The sequence below is a fragment of the Candida oxycetoniae genome (assembly GCF_023343755.2).
Source record: "Candida oxycetoniae strain CBS 10844 chromosome Unknown scaffold51, whole genome shotgun sequence".
NCBI lineage: Eukaryota > Fungi > Ascomycota > Pichiomycetes > Serinales > Debaryomycetaceae > Lodderomyces > Lodderomyces oxycetoniae.
Window position 1 is genome coordinate 18,989 of NW_026055430.1, and position 15,031 is coordinate 34,019.

At 37.8% G+C, this 15,031-nt stretch overlaps 5 protein-coding genes across 5 annotated transcripts; 1 reads left to right on the plus strand and 4 right to left on the minus strand. All coding sequences in view use genetic code 12, as the record gives it.

Annotated features, from left to right (window-relative positions):
• Nucleotides 1–159: 159 nt before the first annotated feature.
• Nucleotides 160–2,670, minus strand: KGF56_002475 (AMP deaminase; the record flags this gene model as incomplete). The annotated part of the gene is made up of 1 exon (XM_049323708.1): nt 160–2,670. The coding sequence occupies one exon, from the start codon at nt 2,668–2,670 to the stop codon at nt 160–162; it is 2,511 nt and encodes an 836-aa protein (XP_049180452.1).
• A 308-nt stretch (nt 2,671–2,978) lies between these two features.
• KGF56_002476 (uncharacterized protein) lies at nt 2,979–7,271 on the minus strand (the record flags this gene model as incomplete). The annotated part of the gene is made up of 2 exons (XM_049323709.1): nt 2,979–4,611; nt 5,542–7,271. The coding sequence occupies 2 exons, from the start codon at nt 7,269–7,271 to the stop codon at nt 2,979–2,981; spliced, it is 3,363 nt and encodes a 1,120-aa protein (XP_049180453.1).
• Nucleotides 7,272–7,439: 168 nt separating this feature from the next.
• On the minus strand, nt 7,440–8,681 carry HOG1 (mitogen-activated protein kinase; the record flags this gene model as incomplete). Its single annotated transcript, XM_049323710.1, has 1 exon — nt 7,440–8,681. One exon carries the CDS (start codon nt 8,679–8,681, stop codon nt 7,440–7,442), a length of 1,242 nt encoding a protein of 413 aa, XP_049180454.1.
• Nucleotides 8,682–9,804: 1,123 nt separating this feature from the next.
• On the minus strand, nt 9,805–12,693 carry KGF56_002478 (glycoside hydrolase family 31 protein; the record flags this gene model as incomplete). Its single annotated transcript, XM_049323711.1, has 1 exon — nt 9,805–12,693. One exon carries the CDS (start codon nt 12,691–12,693, stop codon nt 9,805–9,807), a length of 2,889 nt encoding a protein of 962 aa, XP_049180455.1.
• An 858-nt stretch (nt 12,694–13,551) lies between these two features.
• On the plus strand, nt 13,552–14,916 carry AVT7 (Avt7p; the record flags this gene model as incomplete). Its single annotated transcript, XM_049323712.1, has 1 exon — nt 13,552–14,916. The coding sequence occupies one exon, from the start codon at nt 13,552–13,554 to the stop codon at nt 14,914–14,916; it is 1,365 nt and encodes a 454-aa protein (XP_049180456.1).
• Nucleotides 14,917–15,031: the final 115 nt, after the last annotated feature.

A 15,031-nucleotide genomic window follows, 5' to 3' on the forward strand; every position in this document is an offset into this window, starting at 1 on the left:
AAGAAACGTTTCATTATACTTCTCCAATCAAAAAAGGCTCTTCTATCATGTAATTATATATGTATATATATCTATATATATATTTTAAGTATATATGAAAAAAAAAAAATAAACAAAAAACATTTATGCGTATATAAGGCTACTCTTCTTTTTATGCGTTTAATGGGAACGACTGGCCGCTTCATTGCGGTTGATACTGGTATAATAATCCACCAAATGTTGCTCACTTTTTAAAGCGTCCTCTCTATAGCCCACCCTGATGTCAGGAACGTTTGTCTTTTCAATGTTATTACCTGCAACACCACCAGCCATGTAATTTTTTCCAAGCCAATGCTTTTTGATTGTGGCTTCCCAGCCACTTTGTAAACAAGAATTTCTTGCCAATTCGCACATATCAACACTGGACAACTTGTAGATCTGTGCTGCAACCGAATACTCTTCAATTAAAGGCTCTTTTGTGTAGGAGAACTGTAATGGATCATCGGTTGATAATGACACATTTAGACCCTTTTTGAAAAAGTTGTAAAATGGGTTCTTATCATAGGTAAGGAACAATGCGTTATTAGAAAGTGGTGACATTGCTATACCAATTTGGTCCAAATAGTACAAATACTGAATAAATGGCAATTTTCTCAACAAAATTCCATGCGAGATTCCATAGGATGTTAAAAATGCACTAATCAAATGTTCAGGATCGCCAGCTTCTCCACAATGGGGTCTCAATACAAATGTATTCATGTCATTCTTTAATCGCAAGTGATTCAAACTTGCTATATTGGCAAACAAGTAGTACAAATAGTAAGAGTATGGTGGGTTTGTTGTGAAATTCCATTCACTTGCTGGTGGGTATTTTCTTGATTGAATTGGTTTCTCCGCCTTGGACTCATCATCCACAGAGTCAAACCCCACTACCCTTTGAAGAAAAACATATAGCTTTGGATGCGTCTTTGGGTTTCTTGAAACCTCAAATAAGGGCTCAAATACGTTCTTGACAATTTCCAAAAAGGAATTGACATTTCCATTCTTTTTGTAAACATCATATAACCTTGGTACTTGAATCAACCAACGAACATTGTGGCTAAATAATTTATTATCCACGATCCAAGCAGCCAACTTATCCCACTCGTGAATCGATCTACCATAAATTGAAATTCTAAGCTCGCTCATTTGGTATTTCGAACTCTCCAAATCCTCCATTACTTGTCCAGTAAGCTCTGCCAAGTACTTCCCCTTTATGAAATTGTCTGTTTTCAAAAAAATCTCTCTCAATCTTGACTCCCCAATGGGGTTATATTTTAAGTTGAACTTGTCGAATCTATGAAAAGTGTCCGTATGTGCATGCATATCCAAAGTATCAATAGACAAGTCATATGCAGTCAAATTCAACGACTTGAACACTTCGGCCAATGTCAAGATTTTCCCATCACGGAAAATCACAGGCAGGTCTGGATCGGTCTTCAATTTGTACTTGATGAATCTAAGCAAATGTTTTTGGTTCATACAAGCTGATTGGTGAATATGCGTGTCTACCTTACGAACATTGTAAAAATCACGATGAGGGTTTTGCTTTGATTTTTTAGTCTCTTCAAACTCATTCAACAAGTAGTACATGTTCCATTTTGCTTCGAGATATTGTAATCTCTTGAAAGCAAAAGATTTTGTTGGACCATCAGATGAAATCCTGCTCATGACGCTCAAGTCATAATAGTATTGGTGTAAATTGGGAATCGTCACCTGTTTCTCGTCTTTTGAATCATACACTTGGAATACCCCTTCACTATCCAAGGTGAAGTAGTATTCACTCTCACTTAAATCTGGAATGGTACATTTGTTGAAATCAAATATCTCTTCTTCTTCATCATCGTCATCGTCACCGTCACCGTCACCGTCATCTTCTCCTTCTCCTTTAACTTCTCTTGCATCTTTTTCCTGATTGTCAGTCTTTTCCTTCTTTTCCTTCTTTTTCCCAGCAGGTTTGAGAATCCGATTGAATTTGTTCTTTGACTTGTAAGTTGGCTTTGGTGGTGGCGGGTATATTTTCCACTCAGACTTGTTTTTAGGATTTGACAGCTCGGGAGTTTGCAAAGAGAGATTCAAATACTTGTGACGAAAGTCTAAGCAAATTCTAACATTCTCGTAATATTCAATTAATTCGTCTGATGGATATTCCTCGGGAAATGCACTTGTGGCTGTGGAATTTGAGCCACTGTTTGCTGCCATCAAATGAGAAGCTTGCCCCGGGGAAGGATGAAAATTGTGATACGGCATATCAATCACCGATGGTTGTCTTTTTGAGCTGATGTTGATTAACCCCGGCTGCTGCTGCGGCGGCGGCGATGATGATGATAATGATTGGGGCAATGATTGCAAAGGTGGCGGTGATGGTTGCGGCATTCCGCTTCCATGGCCGCTGTGTAATGCCTCTAATGTTTTCTGCTTCAAATCTTGATCCTTTATGAACCTATCTTGAGACGTTGAAAAATGAGCCGAATTTGTTGTTGTTAAACCATCATCGCTATCTTCATCAAATCCATGTTCATACTCATCCATTTCAACTGGTGCACCTAACAAGGAAAAACTTTGCCCAGCACTTTGGTTCTTCTCTTCAATTCTGCCCTTATCTTCATTTTCTCCCTTCAATTGGGAGCTGAGGTTGGACTTGGTCAGCATCTGGTTACCTTAAACGTTACCTACTTCGGAGTTCAATATACCATTACCAGAAGAGAGAGTAAGTGAGAAAAAAGAAAAAAAAGAATTAAACAAAAGATTATATACTGTTATAATTACTTCAGCTTGTTTATAATTTTTCTTTGCATTAAAGCAAACATTCTTTTCTGGAAAAAAGATAAAATATACATTGTGATAATAAGAAAAACTCTCTATTGTGAAGTGAAGGAAAATGAAGAAATGAAGAAACGAGGTATATTTTTCTCTAAAAGTGATGTGTGTGTGTGTGTGTATGTGTGTATGTGTCACTTTTATAATACCAAGGCTGAGAACCCAATAGCGCCAAGTACTATTGGGACAAAGTTGAGTGAAGCTGGAGAACCGGCATTCACAGCATCAATTGTTGAAACGGTAGCATTGACAACTGAGGATGCCGAAGTAGAGTTGACATTGTAGTTGGAAGCTGTAGTTGTGGTGACGACATTCAATGTGAAAGCCGATACCACTTGGTCTCTAGCAATCAAATCCCTCTTGAAAAGGGATTGAATATCTCTGTATAAAGCATTTTTTAAATCTTCATCGTTGAAAGCCCTTGTGATAATATCAGTCAATAAACCAGAGTTCAACAATTGTTTCACCAATGGCACAATCTTTGACCAGTCGGTGCTTAAAACACCACTTAAAGTAGAACCAATGTTTTGAAAGATACCTTGTAACAAGTATACTACCGAGCCTTCAAATTTCTCATCGGTAACCAAGTATTGAATGGTATCGTTTAACAAGTTGGATCTAACAATCGACGAAAAAATAGTAGTCAACAAATCTTCAATGTTGTCCCTCTTCATCTTCATCAATGCTGTTTCAACCTCGTCATCCCTCTTGATCATCAAGGATGTTTCAACTTCGTCCTGTGCAGTTTTTTCTTCTTGTCTTTTATTGATCTCCTCTAATACTTTATATACTGCATCTCTCTTTTGGCTACCACTACCACCAATAACAGCTGTGAGTTGGCCCAAAGCTGAGTAGTCGATGGTTGTTGGGCCCTCACCAAATTGCGATGGTGGAAGCGACTGGAATGCAGGTCCCGTCAAGGTTGCAAAATCGTAGGAAGTTACCTCGCCAGTACTTAATGCAGCAGCTGCACTTGTGATAAATGATGCAGCAGCATTACTCAAGGCGGCTGGTACTGATTCTGTTTTGGTAGCTCCAATAGTAGTCGTAGCCCCGCCTTCTGTTTGTTGAGCAGCTTCAGAAATTAATTGCGCAATACTAGCAGTATTGATATCGTTAGTGTTGACAGAGCCAGGCGCATCTCCAAAGTATAAACTACTTGCAGAACCAGAACCAGCAGAATTACCAACAACATTAGAAGTAGCAAATGTGATTTGAGAAGCAACAGCAGCAGCACTTACACTACCACTTCCTCCACTACCGCCTAAAATTTCTCCAATCGAACTACCACTCAATGTATCTTTAAGAACATTAATAACAAAAGGCAAAGTGTTTGGATTTTCAATTAAATCAGCAATTAAGGTATAAGCCAACCCGGAATTTTTCAAAGCCACAAAAACTGGAGTAAGATCAAACTGTGAACTGATTCCTAATAATTCAATTACTACATCATAAGCAATGGATCTAGTTGCATTATTGGAAACGATAAAACTTATAGCAGCGGGAACCAAATTTGTACTGCCCAAAAAGTCCAAAATATAATCTAAATATTTGACATTGTCATTCTCGGTTAATAACCCATTCACCCATCCTGCAATTTCGTCAAAATTTATCGAGTCCACAATTGATGTAACATTGATCTCCGATAGTAAACCTCCGACAAATGAAGCTAGATCCCTCTCCTGTATTTGGTACAAATCTGTCAAATCTCTAGGAGTAACATCTAATGACAAAGGATCCGAAGCAGGACTGATATATTGCGATTGAGCAACACTTGCAATCGAAAACGTAGAGACCAAAACTGCTGATAACCTCATTGTTGTAAATCAAATAAAAAGAAGAAAACGAGTGAAGCTTGCAGAGTAATTGAAAGAAACAAGAATAAAATCAGGGGTAGAGTAGAGGGGGGATAAGGAAGGATAATATCTTCTTTTTATAGATGGGTGGAAAGAAAAAAAAAATCCTCACATAGAGAAATTCAGGCATATCGTATCACTTCGGTGATTAGCACACTGCCCCGATAAGTATACGAATTCTGAATTCATTACTGAAGGAGGTAAAAGTTATTTTCGAGGTACTAAACTTGAATTAAAACAAAAGATGTGAAAATTTCAATCTTGATCTTTTTTTTTTTTATGGGGGGTTTTTTTTTTTTCTTTTCCAAGACAAGAAAAAACCATCAACTGTCATAATTAGAGTTACAAAATCTGTTAACCTAATTAGGAAATTTTGTTGATTGCAAAAAAAGAATAGAATCTGAAAAAGGAAAAAGTCTGGTCTTTAATTGTTAGATTGTCCAGAACCACCTTCTCCAAAAAACCACACATATACACCTGCACGCAAACACCCACACACCTGCACACCTGCACGTAAACACCCACACACCTGCACGCACCCCTGGCATCTGTTTTCAACCTCTCTACTTGACAATTTCTACTTGATACTTCAAATAGAGTTTATAGGTGTACAAACTAGGAAATGGGTTATTGCGTATAGAGGGCCCTCTCCAAAGAAAAAAAAAAAAAAAAAAAAAAAAAAAAAAAAATTTTTCCGCGTAAACTTTCAAAATTATTTCGTGTGCAAGGAAGAAAGAGATGGTAGATCTAGAGAGTAAAAAGCATATCCTATTTTTATTCTATTATATATATATATATGTGTGTGTGTTGATTGGCCCGTATTATCGCTATTCAATTTATTACATACAAAGGAACGCGAAATGTGTACGTGCTACCCACCATCTCTCCTCTGAGTATTTTTCCGGGTGCAAAAGCTTTGCCAAGATCCGGATTCTCTTTGTTCAATAAGGAAAAATTTGCAAAGTTAAATTGAAATGTCAAAAAATACTTTAAATCCATAAAAGCTGTGCTTTGAAATTGTGGTGAAAGAAACTTTGGGATGTTGAGGTAGTCATTAACTATACATGACGAGGATATGTTGCTCATAGCTGAGGCTAAAAGGTTTAGTTTTACATTCCCCGTAGCTTTGTAAACATTCTTGATTTCCTTTGCTGGTGTGTGGTATACCTCACAAGTCTCCAAATATCCATTAACTCCAATGATTTTGTTAGCACCTTTTAGATCCATATCAATGCTAAAGTGAACGTCATCGCCTATATTATAGTAAGGTTTGGAAATCGAGATTTTGCACAAGTCCTTATTATTAACTTTCAAAAAGTACAGAGTTTTCAAATGCGAGGGAAGTTGCGTTATGTAGTCACCATGTGCCTCTGTATGTAAATTGTTGGTACTGCTTCTTCGTCGTTCACTAGTGGAAACCTTTGGCATATTGTACAAATCTGAATCTATCAAAGATGAAAGATCAAGTAAAAAATCCTTTTTGGCCGAATTCTTTGATCTCACTTCTTCAGCAGCAACCGACTTTGTTGCATCTGAAATAGTCCAATCCTTATCTAAACCTATCCTGTCTCCAAAGATAATCTTTTGTAAAAATTTACTTGAAGGGTGCTTGGGAAGTCGGATTTGTAAAGGAAAGTATATTGTCTTTGGTCTGGTTGTTAGACTATCTTGGTGTAAACTAACCACCAAAGAGAATCTGATACTCGTCCATCCTTGATCACACGCTATTCCCGTCAGTCTCGTATTGTAACTTGGCGGTAGACGGTCATTGATTGGTATTTGGAACCGAAACGTACGAGACGAACCTTTGGCAAGGGCCACATTAGTGAAAATTAGCGATTGAGGAGTTGCATATATTGGAACAATTGAATCGACAAATTCATTAAGTGGGAGTGCATCCTTTGACAGCGAATGGGTGTTGAAATTACCAATGAGATCAAAAAGAAGGCTGGCATTATTTGTAGTCGCGTTGTCGGGGAGATCCATGGCTAAATCTGTTACCCCGGCTAACTTGCCTCCTACTTTTATTTTTTGATCTATATGTTGAAGTATAAAAGGTGTTGTTTCGATTTTCCACTCGTCATCCTTCTCCTCGGTTCCCTTGTCATCCTTGTGAGCATATTGATCAAGGTAGTGTGCATTATTCCACCATTGGTGGTGTCTGTTCATTTCTAAAGTCGATGTATCTAGATTAAACTTATAATTCAAAACAACATAACCAAAGATTTGAACATACCCAAGAAAAAGCTCTACTGTTTTATCATTGTTTTTATTCAACATCTTGCTCAGCTCGCTTGAGTCTGTGGTCTTGAATATACTCGGAAACCAGCTGGTACTCTCAGACGTGGGCCTTTCGGGGTTAATCACAATCTCATTTTCAGATGTATTTTGAAAAGTGAGTTCGCATGTTTGAGTGGTGGAAGTGGTGGTGCTCCTGCTACTGTTACTACCGCTGCCGCCAATGTTGCTGCTACTACTGCCGGCCGCCGTTAAGTATCTTAATTTGATCAATAAATGTTCATCCAACTGCTTTTCAAACACCTTAGAACGAGGTGGGGAATCCAATGTCACTGTCATTTAATTTTGCATTATCTGGAACCAAAAAAAAAAGGAAAAAAAAAAAAACCAATCTCCCTATGGAGTTGGAAAAATATGAAAAATAAAAATAAGTAAGAGAGAAAACAACTTTTTTGGACACTGGTAAATCATCTGGTGTACAACAAAATTTACATTACCTCTATAACTCTAAATACTTTGCTCTTGCGCTTGCTGCCGTGAATGTTGATCTTGTTGTTGATCTTGTTGTTGATCTTGTTGTTGATCTTGTTGTTGATCTTGCTGCTGCAGCTGTTGACTAAATTGCTCCAACTTCTGAGTATCTCCGTTTGCATCACTCACCTGTTGTTGCTCCAAATCTATCCCACTGCCACCTACTCCAATACTTTGATGGAAATCTAAGATTTCGCTATACATCATGACTCTCCAACTATCGACAGGCAAATCGGCATCGTTGAAACTCCAGTCGAATTTTGTTTCGCACACTGGTTCATCAGTTGGATCGTGATATGGCTCCATATATGGATCAGTCAAAGCTTCTGCAGCGCTTATTCTCTTCTTAGGATCAAACACTAACATCTTAGCCAATAAATCAATTGCTTCTTGTTCAACATGCGTGCAAGAAGCAAATCTTTCACTAAGAGGGATAGGTTCTCTATGAGCGAATGTTTGAACAAATCTCAAAGTGTTTTCAGAACATATAGTATCAATTACATCTGGTGGTGGGCTACCTAGCAACTCGGTTATGATCGAGAATTGATGTACATGATCCTTACCTGGGAAAAGAGGTTTTCCTTCAATCATTTCTGCTAATATACAACCAACAGACCATAAATCAACCTCTGTATCATATTTCTGCCAAGTCAACATAATTTCCGGTGCACGATAATACCTTGTGGACACGTAACCTGTCATTTGAGGATCCTGAATTCTTGCTAACCCAAAATCGCAAATCTTCAAGTCACAATTCTCATTTATCAAAATATTGGAAGGTTTTAAATCACGATGTATTACACCAGCTGAATGGATGTATTTCAAACCTCTTAATATTTGGTAGGTAAAGTATTGAATAAACTGTTTTTCCAAAGGTCTCGATGTCAATAATCGGTGCAAATCTGTACCTTGTAGTTCGTTAACAAAGTAAATGTCTTCCAAAGGTGAAATAAATATATCGTCCAAAGTGATCAAATTTTCATGCCTCAAATGTTTCAACAACTTCAATTCCCTATATGTCCTCTTCGCCAACACCGAAGTGGAAAAGGGTTTCATGATCTTTTTCACTGCCACATTTTGACCAGTTAGCTTGTCCACGGCAGAGCAGACTAATCCAAAAGCTCCCATGCCTACTGGATTTAGGTCGGTGTACCTATTTGTGATTTCAAACACGGTACCAAATATCTGGGTTCTTGTAAATTCCCCATCAGACGACATGACTGGGGTTATACTGGCACACTGAAAACTTTATTGTAAGCGATTAGTAGTAGTAAAAAAAAAACTCTAAAACTAAAAAAAAAAAAACCCGAAAAAATAGAAGAAAAAACAAAAAGACAAAAGGGGAAAACTTGTAATTTGGGTAAAAGATTGGTGGCAATTAAACACCCTTTTTTTGGTCCAAAAATTTTGAAAAATCTATATGAGAAATGGAGCAACTGTTTCTCTCTAAAATTCTGGGCCTGGAAAAATGTCCAATGTATATAACAAGCAACTTGAATTTTCTCAACACCTTTAGGAAAAGCAAAAGAAAAAAAAAAAATATATATATATATAACAAAATTATTGACACTAAAGAGATACGGTATTACTTGTAAGGTTTACTAAATTTTGAGAGTCGATTCATTTGTTTATGCAATTCCTAGTAATCAATTTGAATTTTAAATTTTTTTTTATTTTTTTTTTGCTCTATAAATTAGCTAAGTGGAAAATAGTAGACAAGATTTTCAATGACGTAAGTCGTAAGGTATAAATAGTCTATTGTAAACAGTAAACAGGGTAAAGTATACAGTACCAATTACAGACTTGGCGATACTAAAAAAATGTAGAGACAATAACGCGATAAACTTAGTCTCGCTTTGATTCTTCTATTGGCCCTTTCATCTTGCAGAGAATGAATCTGGAGAAATTTCATTGGCATTTTGTTTAATTGCTACTGAGTTGTAATTGGAAAAAATAAAAATACTATAGACTATCGAGCAAAGCGAGATAGTCGAGCAGCACTGACTGTTACTGACACTATCGACACTATCGACACTATCGAGCGAAGCGAGATAGTGGAGCAGCACCGACTGTCACCGACGCTATCGACACCGACACTATCTCGCTTCGCTCGATAGTGGAGCAGCACTGACTGTCATTGACACTAGTGACACCTTTCGCCAAAAGCTACCAGTTCAGTAAACTTGACACTTTTCGCCTAAAGCTTCCGGTTGTGTAAACTTGACACTTTGCCTAAAGCTTTTGGTTGTGTAAACTCTACTTTTATACAGAACTACTACCCTATAGCAGGTAGTGTGCAGCACTATCTCGCTTCGCTCGATGGTGTCGATGGCAGTTAGTGTCAATCCCATTCAACTTCAAACCTTTTAGCAAAAGCTCCCAGTTGTGTAAACTTGTCCAATCTTGTGATAAAAACTGTAGTGCCATTAAACGTATAGTCTACACTAGCACCGTTAAATTTAACCAGGTTTGGTTTTGCTTCAATACCCAAGATGGTGATCGTATCCAATGGTTGAGACGCATTATATTCACCAACCGGTATGGCAACCAACTTATTATCGTTCGCGGCTAATTTCACCATTAACGACTTATCTACATCAATAGACTCTCCGTCATCTAAATACAACCTCCCTAAAGCTGAACCATGACGATCTAAAGCTACAATCAACTGAAAAGGATTCAATCTCGACTCTGCGATAGTATAACCTGGCTTTTGTGTTGGTATAATGTATCCACCTCTAATGTGTAAGGGAATATGTCCCAACAGAGCTGCCAATGTTTCATTAGTACCTGCAGTGAAGTTCATTCTGGATCTTGTATAAAAATCATAGTACACAGTAGTGTTGTCAACCCCTGGGAAAACTCCCTTGGTGTAATTGACACCTGGCTCTAACACTGGTGTAACAATTAATGCATCACCAACAAAGAACTGGTTGTCAATTCCACGTAAAAGCTTGTCGTATGGAAATTGAAAACTCAAGGATCTAATGTATGGCAACCCGGTAACATGTGCCTCATGCATCAAAGTGTAATAGTATGGCAACAACAGATACCTCACCCCAATTGATGCTCTTGAAGCATTGGCAACTGCCTCCCACACATATGGTTCTTGAGAAATCCTACCAATCTCATTATGGTTCCTGAAAAAGGGTAAAAATGATCCGAGTTGCATCCACCTGGAACATAACTCCATATCGGTATTTTCACCATATCCACAAACATCAGCACCAAAAAAGGGCACACCAAAAGAACCAAATGCTATTGCTTGAGGGATTGAAAAGTACATTGAAAAATAATTGGCCACATTGTCACCACCCCAGGTCCCCACATATTTGCCTGACCCAGCAAACGTTGATCGACCTATAATGAAAGGTCTTTTGTTAGGATGCAATTCAACGAGACCACGATAGATTGCTTTATTTTGCAAAAAGCCATAAATGTTTCTAACATCATACATTACAGTTCCATCATGGTGAGTAGCATTCATCGCAACAGCATGAGTTGCAAGATCATGATCAGACTGAGCATTGTTAATGGCATAAGGAGGATAATTGATGTTTCCTTTCCCTGGTTTCAAAGTATTATGCCCATCGAGAGAAGTAGTAGCACTTGACGATAATAATGATGAGACGGTGGACGAGGGGGATAAAAGCTTTGCTGTAGCATAATACGATGCGTTAATGGCACTGTACTCGGTAGCATTGGTAACGTTAAATCCCAAGGGAAACGCCTGTTCAGCAGCAGGTGTGGATGCTCTACGTACAGGGTTGTCCAGGATTTTTCCAGAGCCACAGCTACCAACACAAAACGAACTGATTTCGTTCTCATCTGTCATGAGCCCATCAAAAGCCACTTCTTCATACCATGCAGCAAGTTGGTTGCCAATGTAAGTGGTGCTTTCATTTTTGATATAATCGGGCCATGCTGTGTATCCTGGCCACATAGCGCCAATATACAAAGATCCATCTGGGTTCATAATAAAAATATCCAGATCATTACCTTGATGGAAAGGGGGATAATCATTGTCAGTGGCATTGTTTGGATTCGGAACGTATATACCAGCATCCATATTTGGAACATAATGTTGCAGGTTGTTGTGCAACTCGAGTAAAAAATCCTTAAACTCAGCAGCGGGATAACGTACTGGATCTGTTGTATAGTCTTTATAGTTATCCATGTAATCGATATCAGTCCAAATAGTCTCCAATGGTATGTCAAACTTCTTGAAGTTCTCAACAACCGTCTTCAACTCTTTTAGAGTAGCGTATCCCCATCTACTTTGATGATACCCCAATGCCCAATACGGCTGCATGCATGGCAACCCAATTGTAGTAACGTATTGGCTTACAGCGTCTTTTGGGATCGGCCCACTAAAGAAATACAAGTCAATTATCCCAGATAAAGCTCTCCAAGTTAAGGATTCTTCTCCAATTACGACTTCTTGTATAGCTGAGGACCTCCAATAAACTGCGTGAGTTGTATTGGAGTCGTATCTTTGGTCATAATAGACTGGGTGAACACTGTATAAATTCCCGTTGATGGGGTCAGATGCTCCATTTGCGTATAAAGTCCTAACTGAACCTGGTTCATTTATAGATCCACCAAATGTCTCCCCCAAACCTTTAATTGTATGATTCTGGGGTAAGCTCGTATTCAATTGAATAAACTGGTTTGAAAAAACCAATGGATTACCAACAGTTGAAAATAATACTTCACCGGTTGAAGCTCTACTTATTTCAAATCCAAAGTTTTCTTCAATGTAATCAAAAACTAAATCAGAATCAGCAAAGTTTAGTGTCGTCCGTGAGCTTTCTTCTTTTGATTCTTGTTCTAACTTGGGCTTTGGGACCAAATTATCTGGTAGAACATAGACATCGGTTAAGTTAGTTGGCTCTATATGAACATTCAATCTCTTGCAACTTTGATACTCAACAGTCAAATTCAAAATCTCAAAATCGTAACCGTAAATATTGGTAGCTCCCCGGAGTTTCAAGATACCAGTTAATCCACGATTTGTAGAAGAAACATTAACCAAAGTATACCCATGAGCCACTTCATTGGCGTCAACAGCGGACTTGTTGTAAACGTTCGGTAATTGTTTTACCCCAAACGCTTCATATGGTGGGATGGTGTTGTATGTGAATGTAGAAATTGCAGTAGCATTTGTGTTCAGCGCAAATGCGCCGTAGATAAGAAAAAACGCAAAAACAATTGTAAGCACATCAACCATCTTTGGCTCTTCCAATTCAAATACCCTTGTTCTTCACAAATTGTTTCCTCGGATTGATTCACTTATATAAGGGAATCGATATGGTAACTACATGACTTACTAACAATTATTCATTATAACCCACGGGGGGATGGAATCTACCCAAAAGAGGAAATGGACTTTTATTTCCACAATGAAATCAATATGCGTAATAATTAGTAGAAAGACTTCATCTTGGTTATGAAAACATAACCAACCATATAGATAGCTCTACACTTAGTAGCTTAGTAATTGAGCAGAGCGAGATAGTGTTGGTCGATAGCGGAGCAACACTTAGTAGCTTAGTAGCTTAGTACCTTGTTACAACACTATCAAGCAGAGCGAGATAGTGTTGAATCCCTCGTGTATCTGAGTGGATAACTAATAAACCCGTGTGGGAATCAATAAGTCTCTTCTCTACACTTTCTCTCGACTAGTCTCTAGATACTACAGTTTATATAATATGGCTATCATTTATCCGAATAACCATCCTTAAAGAATGGTTATGTCTTGTTGAGTTTTCTTTTTTTTTTTTTTGTTTATTTTTTTTTCGCGACACGTGCCAACTCTGGTAATCCATATAAATCCACACTTCTAGTAGAATTTACTGTAGTATTAACAAACGTTCAGTTGGCAATACTACACTTTCCAAATTGTAAATTTGTCAAATAAAAGGTTCTTCTGCTTCTACTTTGTTTTCTTTCATTTTCGCCTATCTTGTTTTTCTTGCTATTTTTTCCCCCCCCCCACCCCCTCTCTCTTTCTCTTTTCCTCTCTCATCATTCTGACATTATCTTACCAGAATATACCCATTTTTTTTTTCCCACTTAATGTAAAGTAATGCCCTCCCAGAACAATTTGAGGCATGGTGCTTCTACATTATCATCATCCATTAGTCTTCTCAAAACCATACTAGGTGCAGGGTTGTTGTCCATGCCGTTGGCGTATTCTACAGATGGAACTATTTTTGGAACAATCATCATCTTGGTAGCCGCCGTAACATCAGGTTTTGGGTTATTCCTACAATGTTATGTGTCAAAATATACAAGTATTGGACATGCTTCCTTTTTTAGTTTATGTAATATAACGTATCCTCAGTTATCGGTTGTATTTGATGTAGCTATAGCAATTCAATGTTTTGGTTGTGCCGTGTCATACCTTGTTTTGATTGGCGATTTAATGCCTACTATTGTGACTAATGTGCCATATATTAGCCAAGACCAGCTGAAGTTATTCTGGTTACTTGTTTCAACGATTTTCACAGTTCCGTTATCCTTTTTGAAGAATTTGGACTCTTTGAAATACACATCGGTTTTGGGATTGGGGGCAATAATATATATATCTCTTTTGGTTGTTGGACACTGGTTAATTGGTGATATTCCCAGATCTGGAATAATTGAGTATTTCCCATCAAGTGTCACCAAAGTGTTTAGTACTTTTTCAATCATAGTATTTGCATTTACCGGTCAACAAAACATGTTTTCGATTATTAACGAAGCAAAAGATAAGTCGTTAAATAAATTGGTTAGTTTAGTTAACTTTGCAGTAGCAGTAGCTGCTTTGTTATTCATTTTGGTTGGTATTTCTGGTTATTTGACCTTTGGCGCAAATGTCAATGGCAACGTTATTTTACTGTACCCAAATAACTGGACAACCACGTTGGGAAGATTTAGCATCGTTTTTATGGTTGTTTTTTCATTCCCTTTAATGTTACACCCGGCAAGAATATCAGTAAACAATATCTATTTTGAAGCAAAAAAGAAGATTGAGAAAGAGAGGGGAATCAAGAAGGAGGAGGAGGAGGAGGAGGAGGAGGAGGAGGAAGTGGTTGTTGCCAACGAAACCACACAATTACTCAATGGTTCTGACAGTACACAAGAAGGGGATAGAGAGATTCAATTGAAAACTCATGTAGTACCGTTTCCTGAAATGGCCTTTATAACCATCACAATCGTGCTTTTGATTATTGGCTACATTCTTGCAGCTACAGTTGAGTCATTTGCCTTTATTTTGGCAGTTGTTGGAGCTACGGGTTCTACATCAATTTCATTTATTTTACCAGGCTTGTTTGGCTATAAATTAATTGGTTCGGAGCTGGACGATCCAAACACTTTAGAGAAGATCCTAAAAAGTTTATCATTGGCAATGACAATCTGGGGGGTTTTGGTAATGATTGTATGTTTATACAGTAGTATGGCCTTATAGAAAAACCGTAGACTACTATATTTAGAAAAAAGCTCTTTGTCTTTTTGCATAGATACACACACCACCATACAATATACATTAAACTTTTCACTCTTCCACCACCTTTGCTTCCTCC